This window comes from Fusarium mangiferae, assembly GCF_900044065.1.
Source record: "Fusarium mangiferae strain MRC7560 genome assembly, contig: FMAN_scaffold004, whole genome shotgun sequence".
In the NCBI taxonomy this organism is placed as follows: domain Eukaryota; kingdom Fungi; phylum Ascomycota; class Sordariomycetes; order Hypocreales; family Nectriaceae; genus Fusarium; species Fusarium mangiferae.
The window spans coordinates 2,467,708-2,486,312 of NW_024573924.1; the positions used below are offsets into that span (position 1 = coordinate 2,467,708).

An 18,605-nucleotide genomic window follows, 5' to 3' on the forward strand; every position below is an offset into this window, starting at 1 on the left:
ATGAGTTTTCATTACTCTCATGTCAACGAGAAACTCGACCACTACGGCAATTCAGGCCGCACTCCGAAAGCGGGCCTGGCTTTTTCGACCCGGGGGCCACGCCGAAATCCGATCGTTCTTATATTTAAGCATGTCTAATCTTTTTGTTTTCGCCTCCGAGTGTAGTCTTCAACTCCATGTCTGATATGCTGCGACAGTTGTAAAAGAAAGGAAGAAAGAAAAGCGTGTTAGGTATTTGGGGACGGAAAAGGAAACATTACGATTGCTCAAATAATGGATTGTCACCAAGTCACATCTCGCGCCCTCTACGAGGATGACGAGATCAACGACCATGTCAACCAGATCGACCAAGGAAACGAAACCAACGCAAAATCAGGAGCCGATCTAGAGAAGCAACCGACTGCAGCATCGACGGCGTCGTTCCAGGAAACGTATCCCGAGGGCGGCTTGCAGGCGTGGTCCGTGGTCGCTGGTTCGTGGTTCTCTCTATTCGCTTCGCTTGGACTAATGAACACCCTCGGCACTTTTCAGGCCTATGTTCTCGACAACCAACTCACGGAGTATAGCGAGGGTACCGTTGGTTGGATATTTTCCATCTACACCTTTCTCGCCTTCTTCTGCGGTGTGTACATTGGTCCTGTCTTTGACAAGTATGGTCCGAGATGGCTTGTCATTGCCGGCGCTGTGTTCACCGTTGGCGGTATGATCTTTATGAGTTTTGCAACTGGTAAGTTTCTCTTTGAGATTGTGGTTTTGATGTGCTGACTGTCATAGAACTCTGGCACTTTGTCGTCGCCTTTGGCCTCCTCTGTGGTTTTGGATCATCGCTGCTCTTCACCCCATCGATCGCTGCTGTAGGCCACTTCTTCAAGGCTCGCCGTGGACTAGCGACTGGCGTTGCATCTACTGCTGGTGGAATCGGCGGTATCATCTACCCCTTCATGCTGACGAGGCTAATCGAAAAGATTGGTTACGGATGGGCCACTCGAGTCATTGCTCTCATCTGCCTTTGCTGCAGTTTGATCGGTATCTGTCTTCTCAAATCTCGGCTTCCACCCGCCAAGGACGCTACTGCGCACCCCAACTTTCTCATCTTCAAGAGTCTGCCTTTCCTCTTCACCACGATCGGCGTCTTCATGTTGGAGTTCTCCCTCTTCATTCCTCTCGGCTACATCTCGACATATGCGCTACACAAGGGCTTCGGAAAGGACTTTTCCTACAACCTCATCCCCATCCTCAACGCTGGTTCGGTCATCGGTCGACTTTTGCCTGGCTACTATGCCGATGTGATCGGTCCTTTTAACGTCAGCATCCTGGCTGTGATCCTTGCCATTGTGGCCTGCTTCTGCGTATGGCTACCTCTTGGTGGAACCACAGCTGGTGTCATTATCTTCACCGTACTGTTCGGTTTCTCTTCTGGAACATCCATTGCCATTGCGCCTGTCTGTATCGGTCGACTGTGCAAAACGCAAGAGTATGGGCGTTATTATGCTACGGCCTATACAATCGTGTCTTTTGCTTGTCTCATCGGTATCCCCATTGGTGGTAGCATCGTCCAGGCCAATGGTGGTGAATACTGGGGTCTTATCATCTTGACTGGTGCCGTTTACGTGGCATCTATGATCTCATTGTTCCTGGCCAAAGTCACTCTCTTGGGCTGGCACAACTGGAAGGCTGCCCTTTGAACATTCATCGAGCGCATCAGCGTCTAACGGGATCAAACCTCGAGACTGAAGGGCTGTCGTCTTTTATCGAGGACTGAACACAAAATTATGACACCATAAAAAGTATTGCTATTATTATGGGAAAGGAGTTTGGATACTAAAAAAGAGTTGAGATTGTCAATATCATTGTTGCGAGTCTTTGTACATAGATACCATAGTACGTAGGAAAATATAATAGTTATTGTTTTGTATGCTTGTGCTCACCTCGTTGTTATGAGCCTTCTATCTGGGTATTCCTTATTTATCTTGAACCCAAGGACACGGCCTACTTCTGTTTCTGTGCCTTGATATGCTCACCATGAAGCTCTTGTACCGCGGGAATAATGAGCGATTCAATCTCAACATCTGGTTCTTGACTTGGCAGCTCCTCTGCCACAAGCGGCCTGCCCTCAGCTTCTCCCCAACCGCCCTCTCTCGGCACACGCACCCAGTTATCTTCCCTCTTAGGACTCACAAACACGACTTCCCACTTGCGCGTGGATAAAAGGTTTCCAATGACGAGGTGATGCTGATATCGATCAAGACTGTAGCGAGCCTTGCGAACAAGAAGCGCTGGGTCCGTCTCAAGCTTGAAAGACACAATCATACCCTCTGGCGCCCATCCATCCACGAGGTTCTTGAGAAACTTGGGGACAGGGTCGAGATCGATGACGAGGCGCTTTGAGCGTGGGACAGAAGGCGATGAGTCAAAGTTATCAAAAGTCTCTTCATCGTCTGGTCGCTTCTGCTCAACAGCGTTGGTTGACTGGATCTTGTGCTCGGCCATGCGATCAGGAGGAACGAAGAAGTCCGACACGGCTGCGGCGAGGTAGAGAAGACCTGACGGACCAAGAGGGCGCATGAGTCGGGCAATTTCTCGCAGCTCATGGAGATAGTCGACAATAGTGACAAAGGGCAGGGTGAGAAGCATATTGTCATCCCTCGCCTTGCGATACTTTCTCAACACCTCCTGCATCTTATCCTGCACCTCACTCCTCACACCAATTCTTCCACTTCCATCTTCAGTCAGAAAGTCCAAGAAGCAATCGGTAGCATGCGAATAGTGTCGCGAGTACGGCAGCAGACTGAACTGACGATGGAGGAAGATGACGGCATATCCAGCTTCGAGAAAGTACTCGGCGCTCGTAGCACCACGAGTTCCAGCACTGAAGTTGTCAATGTACCGAACAGTCTGCTTCTCAAGAGGGACGGTAGTGCCGCCCGATGTGACGAGGACAACACGACGGCCTGCGGCGGCGTGAGAGGAGATGAAGCCAGCGGCGAGAGCTGTGTGGGCTGATAAATTGCGCGGAGGAGGGTTCTGAGCAAAGTATGTCTGCTCGGAAGCGAGGGCCTCAGCAGCGGTGTTGGCAGGTGTAGCCATTTTGTTTAGCGTTTCTGAAGTGAACGCAATTCAGGCTGTGTGTGACCAATGATTTGGCCAAGGTGAATGATTGAACAAGCTCCGGGGCGGAGATGCGGAGGTCCGGGCGGGCGGCGGCGGGGTTTGGTCTTTGAGACCCGGATCCGGAGACGGAGACTAAGGTAGTGAGACGGAGAAAGCCTGATAGGAATGATAGTGAGATGATGATACAAGAATTGAGAGAGGATGAGGAAGTGGAAATTGAGAGTTATTTATGTTTAGGTAGTCTCTGGTTCTTTAGTAAAATGCCCCATCGACTGTGACGGATACTACTTACGCATTTATCATCCCGGTGGGTTTTGAAGCTGTGAGTCTGCTCTGCCCTGCAGCCTGCAGCTGTCAACGCCTGACCCTTCTGTAGTGTTGACCCTGTACATTAAAGTCACTCGGCTTATCTTTTATAAGAAATGACTGAATTGCTCTTACATGGGACTGAATACCTATGTCATCATTTCAATCGTTCGTCTCCAGAAGGCAACGATTACTGATAAGCTACAGTATACCTCGGTAACTAGTGCACTATCTCGGATCATATCATGTTCATTCCTGAGAACTGCCTATGAAAGCGACACTTGTTCCAAGCAATCCGATGCTGTTGTAATTGCTCTTAAGTTACTACAATTCTCAAGTTTGTTGCAAAGGCTCTATTACTGACACCCTATCAATCCGAGTTCATTTGAGCGAGAGACGTACAGGGCAGTGATGCGTAGAGGCGGAGAATGAGAGAAACCTCAGCAATCTCCAGGTAATGAAGATCACAGTACAGGCTCTTGCAGATCCGCGAGCCTACACAGAAAAGGGTCTCTCAGAGAATACATCCTCATGATGATCTCATTCTTGGAGTCAATACAATTCGTGCGTCTAGAACATGTGCAGGCTTAGCTGCAAAGGTTTTAAATGAAATTATTATGCGATAAATACTACCATTATGTGGGATATCAGACTATTAACCAATGCAAACATAAACAAGCCTCCATCCTATGCCAATAAACAACCGCAATTGCGCCCAACACCATACTGTGCTTTCATCATCCATGAAACATCACTCCTCCTTGTCCTTGTTCTCCTCATCCTCATCATCCTCAGCTCCCCAGTCTCTCCATCCCTGGCCCTGAAGCCAGCTAACTCCCTTTCGCCAGTTGGTCTCGCGGATTGCTTGGGCATCCTTCTCGTAAACAACACCAGTGACCATGAGTGCCAGCATGAAGACCCAAACATCGCCACCCTTCATGCTCTTCCACCAGCGACGCTTCACACCAACCTTCCAGAGGCTGTCGACACTGGCGCGGGCGCTGTACAGGAACAGCCCACGGCCATTTCGTCGCTCAACGAATGCCCAAAGACCAGCGAAGAAACCACCGAGGAAGACACGCTGAGTCGCGAGGACGTGGCGTGGAAGCCATTGCTGGAAGAAGCAGATCGAGGCCCAAGCTGTAGAGAGCGCACCTGTCGCAAAGGTAGACATGCGGAGGGCCTTGGTGATGATGCGCTGGAGGGTAGCCAGAGGGTTGTGGTAAAGGCTGGAGAATCGGGGAATGACGGTGAGCGCAGAAAAGACTGCGACGAAGAAGCGAGCAAATGGTGGGAAAGTCTGAAGCCAGAAAGTGAGATAAGTTCGGGCACAAGATGGGTCTCCCGGGTGCAAGGTGGCGCATGAGAGAGATGTGATAAGAGGATGAGCTCGAGATGTCAGTGGCGCAATTGCACTGAGACTGGGAGGAAGAACCTCCTTGCCAGGGAAGAGAGTGGGGGAAACATAGGCACTATGACAGTCAGTATAAAGTCTTTTTCTCAGGGCTTGTCAACTTACGGCCAGCTCAGTCGCGCCATTTGAGCCAAGCTGTCAACGATCTCAGAAGTCTGAGGCCACTTAACGCTCGACGTCCAATCTTGCGGGCGCGGATGCAAGTAAGCCGATGAACTCTTGAAGATCAAATCTCCAAAAGGCTTGGGGAAGCAATCGCGATCGAAAACAGCAGCGTGAAGAAGCTGTCCAAAGGCAAATGGCTGCAACATCCAGCTTCCGAACCACCAAGGCCTCTCCCTCTTGACGCCGTTCTTTCGGCCCCAGATGAGGCCATCAGCCTCACAGAAGTTGTAGGCAAACTCCAGAGCACGGAAGATCGTGTAAATGGCGATAGTGACACGCATCTTTTGCGCTGGGTAAATGCCAAGAGCCAGACCAGCGAATGAGGCACCGATGGCGGGTGCAGAGGGAGATGTCAGCATCGCTGCAGTTCGGGGATTGCGCGCACGGAAAGGCTCGACTTGAGGGTCGAGCAGATGTACACGCAGTCGAGTGAAGAAACGGAAGAGGATTCTGTAAAGGAGAAGAATGGTAGAAAGCGAAATAGACAGCCTCAGAGCAGGAGATTTGTAAAACGGCTTCTTTTTGCCGCCAGTGCTGGGTCTGTCAAGAATCATTAGCCATTTGCGCACTTATTTCATCAGTGAGCTACTCACTCTTCTTTGCCCATCCTCTTCGCGACAATACCCCATCCTTTCATACCGAGAAAAGTCATCACGAACACCCTGAGCGCATGTCGCACTGTCCTGGCGTTGTAATCATCACCACCTTTTGGTGGCTGCAGCGCCTTTTCAACACGGTTTGGCGTTGGTGTTGCGCGACGCAGCACGCGGGATCGAGAGAGGATGTACTTGTGCAGACTCGCATATTCGTGAGCTGAGATGGTGTAGCGCAATGTGTTTCGAAGAACAGGGTCGTTGACAGCTCTTGATCGCGAGCTCGAGGCATCGCCTGAAGAGACGGAGGATTCCATTGTGATTAAGGAGCGGATGTTGTTGTTGTTGATGATGATAAAAGGATCGTGTTTGGTTCAATTTATGGCGTGTCTGCGGTTCCACGAGCTGAGGTCCAGCGACGCATTCGAGCAGTAGCTCCGAGGAGAGGCATCAAGTAAATGAATAAACCAATTTATGTGAATCAGAAATGACCTGGACTTGGTTACACAGCTTCAGTGCTGAGGGGTCCAGATCGAAGCTCTCACATCAAGTCTGTTTGTTGATGAAGTGAAGTGACGAATGGTGGGAGGCACGGAAGGGATGAAATCACAAGAACTTGGAAATGAGCAAGACGACGTAAAGTGGAGAATTCGACCTCGGCTCTTGGTCTAAGCTGACCTTGCCCACTATCTTTTGATATCGAGACCCTGCTAAGGCTATCCCAGTTAATTAAAGCAATGCTCAATTAGCGAATGAAGACACGCGATGTCGCTGCTTATGGAGTCGTCCAACAGGGGTTCCCCGCCCTCGGTAGCTAAGTTGCTCTTCTCCAGCCGTACATCGCCATCACATGAAATTCATCTACACGTTCAACTTTCTGAACTACCTAAAGAGGCTTGACTCCCGATAACACGCCCACTATGCGCATGAAAAAAGGCATATCGTCATAAGGCACTTCACGTACAACGCATAAGTCAGTCTGGGGTATCAAACCAGTCGTAAAAAGGCTACCTAATGCTATCTCTCAAATGAGAGACATCAACGACGCATACTCCATTTAATGCCGAAACTACCGTCCTTTTTTAACTTCCAAAGTCACTGACTATCATTCATCATAACCCCTTCATATCAGTCCAGCCTGGTCCCGTCTGGTCCCGTCTGGTCCAGTTCCAGGCCATTGATGCCAGCCAGACCCACGACAAGTGAGATTGAACCACCGGCCCTAGCAATATGGAATCATTAAATACTTTTTGTTTTGTTTTTCCTTCCCGTGCCCCCCCACCAAAGTTTCCATTCGTTAAAAACATTCCTCGCTTTAAAGCAACCAATGTTGACATGCCCCCCAACGCCGTTCATCAACCAAAACTCTCCAAGAGCATCATATCCTCTCCCTAGTAAGCAGGATCACGGACGCCACCCTTTCATCCCGAAATCAAAAGTACTAGCTTTTGTCGAAAGACTGAGAAGTCAGCCTCGGCTTCGTTTGCCATGTTTCTGCATATCGCCCTCCCGATTATCCAGCATCAACATAACCCACGATATCATTCATCAAATTGGAAAATCTGTAGCGTGAACCCAGTTGCTTAGGGGTAAGCTGCTTGAGTGCTTGCTTGAAGGCCCACGAAGGGAACCCAGGTCCGACCAAGGGCCGGGCTCTCTGAGGGTCCAAAAGGCAAAATCTCCTCGCGCCAGCCCAGCGCACTCCAGAGACCGACGTATCTCGGCTCAGGACTGGAGAGCTGTTGGGTAATGACGGCCCAGGCTGTGACCTGTTGAGTCTTGACCAGTTCAACGATCTGAAGCCGACGTCGCTCTCTCTCAGCTACTGTGTCTTTGACCACGCGGTAGATCGCCTCGGCATTTGGCCATCCGTTGGCCTTGTTAGTTGCAGCCTCGAGCAGCGCTTTAAGAGTTTCGAATGGAAGGTTAAGGAGAATCCGAGAAAGTACTGCATTGAAAGGAGTTCGTTGCTGTGAACCGCCTGAAGCATCCGAACCTGGCGAGACCTTGCCGTCAGTCAAAGAAAGATCACCGAACTGAATGCCAGAAATCTGTTGAGAGAGACGCCCCTTGCCCTTGCCAAGATGCACAGATGTGCCTCGAGCAATGGGTGGGGGCGAGAGCTTGCGGGTATTGGCATTGCTAGTCAGGGCAGTTTGAGGAAGACGAGCATAGCTCGACGTGTCGGTCACTGAAGTGTCAATCTTGAAAGTAGGGCTGGTGTTGCTTGCGATGAAAGAAACGATCTCGTTGAGAATAGCTCGAGATCCATCGCCGTACTTGAACACGTCATAAGACCCCTCGTCTCGGTGGTCCTCCAGGGCAAACTCCAAAGCCTTCTCAACTGTCTGCCAGGTCAGAAGTTGCACAGCAACCTCGCAACCGCGTCGCATGACCGGATCCCAGCGGAGGAGATGGCCGGCTGCAGCATACGAAAGAGCAAATTCGAACCGGTCAATCAACTGGTTGTAATCAGCCGCAGCTTGCTTCATGCCCTCAGCAGCAGGGTCCAAGAGTGGCCATCCGTAAAGACAATGAACGGCCATGTAGAACGAGTTGGACCGAATCCACTTGCTCTTTGTCTCGAGAAGGATGGTGGGAAGAGATGGATCATTGGGGTTAGATCCGGACTGCTTAGCGATGCCATTTGCGAGCTCGGTACTGCGAGAAAGGATGATTCGGTGGCCCGGAATGCGAACTGGAGGAGCTCTTTCATCTGCGTATCGAAGCTCCAAAACGCAGTCAGCAAATTCGGGAGATGAAAACTGTTGCACCAAATGACCAATCAGACCTTCAGCACCCTCCATTGAAGACATCATGTGCGGGGGAGGTCCGGCATTCGGCATCATTCGCGGATACTCGGGTCCACCAAACATTCTGCCTGGCTGGTTGGGAGACTGAGTGTCATCTGAAGCAGGTACGCCGTTTCGCGCTGGAGCTGAAGAAAACTGGTTGTAGACACTACCATCGTCAGGAGGACCTGATGCCTGCGAATCATGATAGCTGTGTGGGGTTGGGGGGCCAAAACTGTTAGGGAAGGGGGGAAAAGAGTCCATCGGTCCGTAAGCCATAGTAGGTCTTCCGTAGTTATCGAAAGTAGTAACTGGAACCTGTTCTGCGCCATACGGCATCATAGGGGGAAAGCCGTTGGCACCAGGGGCCATGTAGGGTCGACCATCAGGACCTGTCATACCGGGAGGAGGGGCAATACCACCGGATGGAGGAGCAGGAGAGGAGCTCGTCGAACCGTGGAAAGCGCCAAAATGGATGCTGCCATTGCTGTGATGAGGCTGGTGCATGGGCGGACCATTAGGCAGAGGAGCGCGATGGCCACGCATATCGCCGTTCACGTTTGGTCCCATAGGTCGAGCAGCAGGCTGAAAGGAAGGGGGCATCTGGTATCGGCCCGGTGGGACAGCAGAAGGAGGTCGGCCTTTGTTGGTTTTTGAAGGTGGATGGTTGTCTAAATTCGAGTTATGAGAATTTGGAAGGGCTTGAAAAAAGTCTGAGTGTGGTTGCCTACCAGACAGAGATTTGATGTCGCTCTTGTTTGAAACACCATTCGGCTTCTCGTTCACTCCGCTTGAAACCTTGTCGACTGATCGAGCCTCAACATCGACCTGGTTCTTGGGGGTGGGCTGATCAGAATGGCCTGAGACCACGGGGTTTTTGTGGATGTTCTCGCTCTCGTTGATGGTGGGAGGATGTTCAGGACCAGATGCGGCTGTAATGAAAGAATTGTGGGTTAGTAAAGGGTCTCGGGGTGCATTTTGAGAATAAGCATGTCTGAATTACTTACAAGAAGGAGCCTGGGTGTTGGTCGGGTCAGAAGCGCCGTTCTTTGTTTCTTTGTGAGCGTCTGCCTTTGTTTCGGCCACCTCCTCAACTTTGGAGGTCGAGGTCGAGGTCGAAGTCGAAATTCGACTAGCAATTGTGCTTGGGACCGTAGCCACAGAATCATCTTTCTTAGCCTCAGCAGACACGTTACCATTTACATGCTTCACCTCAATGGGAGAGCGCACATCCGGTTCCTGGATCGTGGTGGAGGCAGCAGTCGAGGAAACGGGGACAGCATTGGCACGAGCAGCAGCAGAAGCGGCCTGACGCTTCACATAGGGCAGTGGGATAGCAGGCATGACAGGCTTGGAGGACTGAGAGAGCTTGCTCCCGCCATTTCGGCGAGTCTTCATATTGCCGTTTTGGGGCGCCATTTCATGGACGAGGTCGTTGACGGTTCGGCGGGGAAGGTATCGGCGGGCGATCAGCTAGCCAGCGCCAGGCCTCAACAGAGGATTCGGAGGGAGGAGGGCTCTACGGATCTAGAGGAAGAGGCATGGAGAGCAGACGTCTTCGTTATGACTGAAGTGCCCTTTTGTCGATTCTGGGCTGAAGGGCGAGGTAGTTGGCCGTGGATCGGAGGCGAACTGGCGATGCACTAGAAATGAGGGTCCAGGTGCAGCTATTTGTGCGGAGACGAAGAGCTCAAGTAGGAGCGGATTTCGATGACGGGTGTGTATCGTAAGGAGGGTGAATTAAGGAATGAAACGCAGCAAACCACAGGGCTTAGAGGAGATAAGGGTGCTGTAGGGGTTGATGAATAGGGAGTATTATGCTGTGAGAATTTCACCAACCTGGAAACCCGGATGATGATGATGTCGAGGAGGTGCTTCCAATGGCTTCCAAAGGATGGAGACGAGAGTCGCAAGGTAACAAAAATTGGGGCTTTCGTCACAATTTTTCTTATAGGTACCTAGACCAGACCTCAGACCTCCCCGCCGTGCCGTAGGTGCCCGCGTCAAGACTTGCGCTAAACTTCAGGGGCCTTGAGTGGGCTAGCGCAGCCAACAATACTCCCGCCCGCCGGATAGTAACCAACAAATAAAGGTTGAGCTTCTACGGCGAACAGTCATCAGCCGGCTTCCGACATTTAACTCTGATTGCATGGGGCCTTGTTTGAGGGTTGATAGGCTGGGCTTCTTGTTTGTCTACGGAAACTTATGCCAGTTGCCTCCCAAAAGCACGGCTGCCTGCTTGTTTCCGCCTGACTTTACGTACCTCAACTCATTCTCGCGGACGGGTACACACTTGATACAAGGAGCACTGTTGCATGTTGGTCTACATGTTTGATGAATTAGAGTCTCTACCCGATAAATCACAACAGCTGCAGGCAAATGAGCTGATGACAATCAAATTGAACCCCATCATGTAAACGCTCATTGAATGCCCTGAAACGCCAGATCGAGACGCGAGTCCTGATATCTGGCTTGTTAACCTATTGCGCCCGCCAGTCCGTCCGTAATAAAACAAAAACTAGAATTAGAAGAACAAGAAGCGCTACCCGAATACAACTCTCCCCAATCATTCTTCTCCGCTAACAAGTCTAGCGACAAGGACGTAGAAGAAGAAAGCCGCACCAGCGACCAGAAGTTTGTTGCGATAGATCCATCCTGTGCTGGCGTCTCTTTGTTGGTTGACCACATCAACAACGGCTTGTGTTTGATGACCGCTAGTCCCTGAAATACCAAGCTGAGGTCGACAGGATCCGCTGATATCAGAATCTAATCGTGTGCCACTGACAGGGTCAACCTTGTTCTTGGTCATCCACTCCCAATTCTCAGCATCCACCTCTGGCCACTCTGTTCGAAACTTGGCGCCACCATCACCAGCCTTGATGTTACCCCTCTGGACAGCAAACGTCTTGCTGTGTGTGCCATTACCAGTCGAGTTCCACCAGCGTGATCGAGCGGCGAGGGAGCGTCGTTCGGCGGCGGTGCTGGAAACGGAACCAGTTGTCATCTCTTCACTTGTCATGAATGATAGAAGGCCGATTAGGATAGTTGAGACTTCCCATGCGGGGTTGAATGACTTGGGGTGGAAGTCGGAGATAGACAAACATAGTCGCGACGAAGGCTGGAATCGGCCGGATGGCGTGTGCATGCGAATGGCGGGAGGAGCAAAAGGATAGTTTGGGGGAAACATGAGAGTTCCCCAATACTGGCCGCCATGATAAGGAGTGTCCTCAGGACCGGTAATGATGTAGTGCCATCTGAGTTGTGTTAGCAAAGTCGACTCGCGACCAATTGTTGAGCGTGACGTAACATACTCCAGGATGTTGGACTCGGATGGATGAGCGACAATGTAAGGAGGAGGGTTCTCTGAGATGGTTTTGTATTCGCGTGTCAACTATCCAATGATTAGTATTGCACATTCAAATGGTGGGAGTAGAAGTGCATACACGCTTGGTGGCGCCTTTGCTAGCCATGCTGACTGACGTTGGATTAGAAGTTGACAAAGAGAACGGGACAGATTGCGGGTCGCGTGAGTAGAGTTGAGGGTAAAAGAATTAGGGAATTAAAGGAAGGGAACGAGTATTCACGAAACTCGAGTGAAGTGAAAGAGAAAGTTGTCTCTAAAAACTCAAAAGCAGCGATATCTTATCCTTGAGCGCAAATGAAGAGTGTATAAGTTGGGATGAATGGAGAGGAACACAGGAGGAGGCACCCTTTGCCAGGCACAGTGGTCCCGCTAGGTCCGGATAGTTTGTGGCTGTGTATCACATGCCATCCTATGACGAAGTTGAAGCGCCACAACTTTGAGCCACAGGTCTCGGGCCCACACCCGCGGGAGCTTGGGAAGTACGTACTGGCGATTAATTGGAAGCTGGGCTGTCAGGGTCCAGTTGGTGGTCCGATACTCTTTAAATCGACATCGTGAGGCTATTGCAAGCAAAAACTCGGCTCTTGAGCTACCAAAAATGGCTGCAATTCCTGGGTCAACCGGGGGTCCGGTAATTCCATCCCATTATTGAGACACGAGGAGCGATCATCTAACATGAATCAGTCTATGGACCCCTTTAACAAGCTTCATTCTGACACCGGTTCTTTGTTGCATGAAGCAGAATCGAAGCCCGAATTCCAAAAAGAGCAAGATGAAGCCAAACAGCGGCGTCTGGCTCAGGTGGTATGTTCTCTTACCAATCCGAGCTACTAACCATTTGCTAATGATGTGCAGATTGGTGACCAGCAACTGGCGCCCATGACAATCAACGAGCTTCGAATTCACGGTGCGGTCAACACACGAACAAACTTCCTCGATCCCATTTTCCAACCCCTCATTGCCGATGCCTCGAATGCAAGCTCGACTGTTGGCAATGTCATCAACAGTCTCCGTACCGCAAGCAACAAGCTCGATGGCCTGCGTATGATTTCTAGTAACCCTCACCGCAACACCAAATTAACTGATTTGTAGAAATATTTCAACCTCAACCCGAAGTTTACCTGACCTCTGCCCAACAGACCGATCCCTCTACCTCCCCCACCGATGTGAACGTCGACATCCGAGTCAAGGAGCTGTCTCGATTCAAGCTCCAAACTGGTACCGATGTTGGCAATGGAGAGGGGTCCGCTTATGGTTCGCTATTATGGCGAAACATGTTTGGTGGTGCTGAGATGTTGACGCTTAATGCAAAGGCTGGTACGCGTACACGCTCAGCTTATAGCGCCACCCTTACCGCACCTGTCAAGAGTAACCCCGACATGAGGTTGTCACTCGAGGGTGTGGCTTCTGCCGCCGAAAAGCCATGGGCTTCTCATGAGGAGGTCCTCAAGGGTGGCACACTGCGATTCTCGTGGCTGAATCAACAACGCGATACACAGTCCGTTGAGTATTCAGGCATCTGGAGGCAGATCACTGGTTTGGCCGAAAACGCCAGCCCAACAGTCCGTGCAGATGCTGGTGACTCTATCAAGAGCTCTGTCAAGCACACATTCTACAGGGAAAGGCGTGATAACCCTCAACTTCCTCAAAGCGGATACATGTTCCGATCTGGACTTGAAGTAGCTGGTCTTGGTCCTCTTGCTGGTGATGTTGCCTTTTCCAAGGGTGAGGTTGAAATCGGAGGTGCCGTCCCAATTCCTTTGCCAGGCATTCGTGAGCGAACAGGAATCTCGATTGGTGGTGGATTGAGACTAGGCTTGCTTTGCCCATTGCCTCTTGGTTATGAGTTTGCTGGAAAGCTTCGACCTACTCGAATCAACGATCGCTTTCAACTTGGAGGACCAACAGATGTTCGAGGTTTCAAGCTCGGTGGTCTTGGTCCCCACGATGGTTCTGACTCTGTTGGAGGCGATGTCTTTGCTGCTGGCAGTGTCAACATGCTTCTTCCAGTTCCCTACAAGGGACCCGATTCCGGTCTACGATTCCAGCTCTTTGCTAATGGTGGTCGTCTCGTTGCTCTCAAGGACAGCAAGAAGTCGTCCAGCAGTGGTTCCACGCAGGAGCTGTCCGGGACAGCTGTCCGAAATGGCATGGTAAACGCAGTTGGCGAGCTCTTGAACGGTGTTCCCAGTGTTGCTGCAGGTGTTGGTCTTGTTTATGCTCATCCTGTTGCTCGCTTCGAGCTCAACTTCAGTTTGCCTTTGGCTCTGAGGAAAGGAGAGGCTTCAACGAAGGGGCTGCAGGTCGGCGTGGGAATCAACTTTTTGTAGAAACATAGATATCCTTATGACTGAAATACTACTCTTGCGTTTCAAATGCCAAAATATTGTTATTCCTAAGGACTGGTCGTCTATCTTAGGTGCAATAAGGGCCGCGACTGAACAAGGCGATGAGCATCTCCCGTAGACCCACCCAAATATTCATCCCATAGCTGTGGAAATTCCGTCAGATGTTACGAACAAACACTACAGTTTAGTAATCAACACTGAGGTATTTTGTCAAGCTGAAGGTCTAATAACCTAGGTAGACGTTTTGTGCGAGTTCCTACTTACAGCAGCTTGTCTATGTCGGAACTGAGAAGTGAGATATTGTGAACACTTCTAGGACTTGTGACTTCTCCCTCGACGTATCATCTGAATACACTTATTATATTATAAGCACTGATGTGTCTATCCAATTGAAGAAGGCCTAAAGTAGAGCGTTATAACTTACTGCCGAGGCTGCTAAAACGTAGAATGGATAAACTTCCCAGCCTCCAGGCTAGGGAGCAAGAAAACACCAGACCTTAATATAAGGCGTCAAAATAAACGTAGCAAAAGGCATCCTAAATTTCTATTAAATTTCTACTAAATTTAGGCTCAATTTATGCCAATCTACCTAAATCTTTTGTCATTTAGGGTCAAGGTCCTATGTTTTCTTTCCTCCCCCAGCCAGGGCAACTAGCAAATCGAGAAAGCAAAGATAACCACACGAATTGCCATCTAAACTCCAGAAGCTTCACCGGGGATATAGGGATAGTATCGATCTTGTCTATGATCCAGTTCCGCCGAGTGTCTGATCCTTTTCAAAAGCGTCCCAGATACCACGAACGTAGGCTTCCAAAGCGACCACCCACACTTGGTACTTCTCATCGCCTTCTGCCAGACGTGGACGAGAGTTGTCCATCCATTCGCGAACTTGAGCCTATATCTATTAGCGACAAGGGACACAAATATTAGGTTTCAAACTCATACTGGTTTATTCAAGGGCTGAGGCCCATTCTCGAGTGCCAGGAGTTGTCGACGCTGCAAAACATGCTCTCTGTATTGACTAGCATTCTCTGGAGTAATCTTTGTCGAATTGATGCGTTGTTGCTTGCCATGGGCCTTGAAGATGGCATCGAAAGCTGTCCAGAGATCCAAGACTACTGCGACGAGATGGACGCGGCCCTTGGGATTGATGTAATGATGCCACTGGTCCCTAGGTGCCATGTCGCCTGGGCCAGCAGGATCATCATTCTCAAAGTCCAGGAGCATCCGGACATGCGCAGTGAGCTTATGGACATCAGAGCCATTGCCGGAGAGGAGTTCATAGACCCTAATTATGTTAGATTTCATTACGAAACGGTCAAGAGTAAAGAGCTTACAAGTCGCAATCGCTACCACCATTGACATTGCAAGAGAGACATCAGGAGCTGGAAAAAGCGCCAAATGCACAGTTAATCGGTCGCAATTCGAGAGGCTTTTGAGCGGCTGGCTTTTCCATATCATGCTTGAGCTTGTTCAATGCAGACCTGAAGCGTTTAAGACTCCAGCGATCTCCAGCGAATCGGAGCCGTTCTCTGGTGGCGTTGAGTGCTGGCACCCTCGCGATTCTGGAGTAGTTGCTTGGACTGTAAGGGCAATTTCTGGGCGATACAGTATATGAAGATCGACAGAAGAATGGCGATAAAGAGCTGATATAAAGATAAACAAATGGCCAAGAAGGTACCAAATATTAATAGCTAGATCTGGGAGAAAGAAGTGCAAGAATTGTGGTCAAACACAGAAACCAGGAGATGATCAAGTGCTGCTTGAAAACGCAATGTGTTAATAGAGATGTTCTGGAATGGTCAAAGGGGCAATTGTGAGTTATTTACTTATCACAAGGGACCACAAGAGAAGTTCATTAATGTCTTATTTGAGTGAATCTCAAAGAATCAAGAACGGAACCACAAATACTTCTGAGACGTGTTTGGCGTTGAGCAGCTCTAGGTTAGCTAGATGTTTCAAGATGAGAAACGAAACACCTTCTTATCAAGTTTCACATATATGCCTACCTATATATTTGCTGTTTCTCTATTATATTTGACGCCTTATCAATATGGGATTTTAAGCTTGGTCTTTTCTTTATCGATTGTTCTGATATCTCGTGGAAATACCGAGATGATGAGTTGCGTATGATGCTGCTACCGAAACGTGGTCAACATCAAACATGACCACAGTTCTCTTTGCCCATTCTACACGAACGAGAAAACAAGACAATCGCAGCATGTGCTTGACAAAACTTGTCCACTGCCATGGTTTTGAACGGGATACTACATCATGCCTGACTTCAGGCTCAGCACGAGAAACTCGGCTGGATGTCCTTTTCACTTATTTCCATAAAACATTTGGGTTTGCCCTTATATTTCCGTCGCTCAGCAGTTCGTCTTTCTGCAGACCGCAACAGGTTAGGTCTTTGCTAATTTATCACGGACAACACAAAATGTCCATATAAGTCTCCGAAGGATTCAACCCGGAAACTTTCAATAAACAGCCAAAATAACATGACAGCACACGCATTCACATTGAACACATCCTGCAGTAAGCACACACGCGGTCAATGGCTTACGGACGAACATTATCCGGTCAGCTTCTTACCCCTGCATTGTCCACCTGCATATCAATCACAGCGTAAGACAAAAGACGTATCGCAATGTTTAAAATCTTATGGCTTGACACTAGCATGCGCAGCTTGCGTGTTGAGCACATTGGAGCACATTCACGATGCGGAGCGGACTTTGTAGTGGACCTCACTCATTAATGATCGACCAAGCCCTTGCTCGAGGAACGTTGGGCCTGCAGGGACCGTTGAATGGTGTAAGATTTGAGGGTCTTTTTCATCTTACGGTCGCAAAAGTCGCTTTCGGATTCGTGGCGCGTGGTGTGAGGTGTAATTAGACGTATGGGTCTCAACATTCCGTGGCACCATGGGTTCAGTCAGAGATTGAGGTTGAGATGGCAGATTGGTTATGAAGTTTCAGATGAAAATTTGAGGTTGTATTTGCTTTGTACAGAGTAGAGCCGATTGAGATCGGATATAAACTCTCAGCGTAGCATGCAGAGAGAGTTTGCGGCCAGCAGTTGAGTGCCAAGGTAACAATGGGCTGGAAATGAGACATGATCGTCAAGCGTGATCGGATCTCGATTGTACCGATCTAATAGAATTATCTAGAAATGACTTCTATTACGACTTGAACATGCATCAAGGTCTACCCGGGTCTTTTCATGCCATGTTTGTTCAGGTTAAACACGTCAGCGAGATGAATCTCATATTAAATAGACTTATTTGCGACATGCTGCTTTACACGCTGCATCGTTGAAAGAACTTGCTCGTATGCTCCCCTGTCACTAGCCATAAGAAGCAAAAAACCATCAATTTTTAGCTTTCACTAGGAAGCAAGAAAACCCTGCTTGATATACGCGTAGGTTCGATTGCAACAGAAGACAGAGTCATCACTGCTGCAGTCTCGTCCAGGATCGCAGTCACCCCACAATGGTAACAAAGGGGTCAAAATTGACTCAGCAACTGAAAAAAGCCTTTGACATTTCGAGCTGACTAGCGGGCCGTGTGGACGGGGGTGCGGACGGGCTGTCGGGTCCTTGGAAGACCCCGATAGAAATACGGAGTAAGCTCACGCTACCACTAACAACGAACATTAGCCGTGCGTTGGTGTTTCTCGATAGATCTAAATCAACAACAAGAATCCTGGCGCTGACGGCCAAGCTTTATGAGAATTAACAATCCTGTCAGACCGTTTGGCGAGAAGGAGAAGGGAAAACAAAGGCTCAGATAAAAGGGAGTGCATTTTCCGACACAGAACTCGAATACGTGAGACTGTCACCACCAACATGAAGCGCATTGTCCAATCAGAGGCGTCTTACCGGGGGATCTTCCATCCGCTGTAACGTGAGTAATTGGCTATCGGCCGACGGGTTTTTGCAACGACCCGAATGATGAATACGCGGTTTCGCAACCTGTTTGAAGTTGGGATATGGAAACAAAGTTTTTATCTTTGCGGAGAAGATCGGAGAGATCTGTCCTTGTTGGAAATAACAGTTTCTGATCACTGCTCCTTACAAGGGGAGACTATATTATCATCAGTCAGATCTTGCAGGGCTCTTGGTGGATAAACAAGCGCGACAAATAGGGTTTGATGCGGCGTGGTAGAAGATGAGATTAGCTGTGTTAGTCGAGATAGAGTTCTCCAGCGTTCTGTTTCAAGAGAGGGTCGGATGCGAATATTCAAGAGCCAATACTGACCGTTTGATGATCACCAGAGAATCGAATTCTCATGGTTGTGGCTGAGGTGAGCCTCTAACGCAATGTTAAATCACAATGGCTCACATCTGCGCTACCAGTCAGAATCATTGCTATGCGAGTGCAATACGACGAATAACATGGCATCCAGGGGTACGAGCACCAAGAGCGTGGAGTTAGTAGTGGGGCATGTATGCAATTCGCTCCCATTCCCGGGATCCTCTCTCGCTTAAATGGCCTGGAGTGTCGGAGTTTGAAGG

General features: G+C 49.5%; 7 protein-coding genes across 7 annotated transcripts; 2 read left to right on the forward strand and 5 right to left on the reverse strand.

Annotated features, from left to right (window-relative positions):
* Nucleotides 1-273: 273 nt before the first annotated feature.
* FMAN_09331 (uncharacterized protein) lies at nucleotides 274-1,685 on the forward strand (the record flags this gene model as incomplete). The annotated part of the gene is made up of 2 exons (XM_041830159.1): nucleotides 274-727; nucleotides 775-1,685. 2 exons carry the CDS (start codon nucleotides 274-276, stop codon nucleotides 1,683-1,685), a joined length of 1,365 nt encoding a protein of 454 aa, XP_041680851.1.
* A 304-nt stretch (nucleotides 1,686-1,989) lies between these two features.
* On the reverse strand, nucleotides 1,990-3,087 carry FMAN_09332 (putative phosphopantothenate-cysteine ligase; the record flags this gene model as incomplete). Its single annotated transcript, XM_041830160.1, has 1 exon — nucleotides 1,990-3,087. The coding sequence occupies one exon, from the start codon at nucleotides 3,085-3,087 to the stop codon at nucleotides 1,990-1,992; it is 1,098 nt and encodes a 365-aa protein (XP_041680852.1).
* Nucleotides 3,088-4,168: 1,081 nt separating this feature from the next.
* On the reverse strand, nucleotides 4,169-5,906 carry FMAN_09333 (uncharacterized protein; the record flags this gene model as incomplete). Its single annotated transcript, XM_041830161.1, has 3 exons — nucleotides 4,169-4,889; nucleotides 4,937-5,536; nucleotides 5,590-5,906. The coding sequence occupies 3 exons, from the start codon at nucleotides 5,904-5,906 to the stop codon at nucleotides 4,169-4,171; spliced, it is 1,638 nt and encodes a 545-aa protein (XP_041680853.1).
* A 1,266-nt stretch (nucleotides 5,907-7,172) lies between these two features.
* Nucleotides 7,173-9,800, reverse strand: FMAN_09334 (uncharacterized protein; the record flags this gene model as incomplete). The annotated part of the gene is made up of 3 exons (XM_041830162.1): nucleotides 7,173-9,052; nucleotides 9,113-9,313; nucleotides 9,389-9,800. The coding sequence occupies 3 exons, from the start codon at nucleotides 9,798-9,800 to the stop codon at nucleotides 7,173-7,175; spliced, it is 2,493 nt and encodes an 830-aa protein (XP_041680854.1).
* A 1,147-nt stretch (nucleotides 9,801-10,947) lies between these two features.
* On the reverse strand, nucleotides 10,948-11,851 carry FMAN_09335 (putative ubiquitin-conjugating enzyme; the record flags this gene model as incomplete). Its single annotated transcript, XM_041830164.1, has 3 exons — nucleotides 10,948-11,635; nucleotides 11,693-11,772; nucleotides 11,825-11,851. 3 exons carry the CDS (start codon nucleotides 11,849-11,851, stop codon nucleotides 10,948-10,950), a joined length of 795 nt encoding a protein of 264 aa, XP_041680855.1.
* A 492-nt stretch (nucleotides 11,852-12,343) lies between these two features.
* Nucleotides 12,344-14,075, forward strand: FMAN_09336 (related to cell surface protein homologous to bacterial outer membrane proteins; the record flags this gene model as incomplete). Its single annotated transcript, XM_041830165.1, has 4 exons — nucleotides 12,344-12,376; nucleotides 12,430-12,549; nucleotides 12,601-12,787; nucleotides 12,838-14,075. 4 exons carry the CDS (start codon nucleotides 12,344-12,346, stop codon nucleotides 14,073-14,075), a joined length of 1,578 nt encoding a protein of 525 aa, XP_041680856.1.
* A 760-nt stretch (nucleotides 14,076-14,835) lies between these two features.
* On the reverse strand, nucleotides 14,836-15,401 carry FMAN_09337 (uncharacterized protein; the record flags this gene model as incomplete). The annotated part of the gene is made up of 2 exons (XM_041830166.1): nucleotides 14,836-14,988; nucleotides 15,039-15,401. The coding sequence occupies 2 exons, from the start codon at nucleotides 15,399-15,401 to the stop codon at nucleotides 14,836-14,838; spliced, it is 516 nt and encodes a 171-aa protein (XP_041680857.1).
* Nucleotides 15,402-18,605: the final 3,204 nt, after the last annotated feature.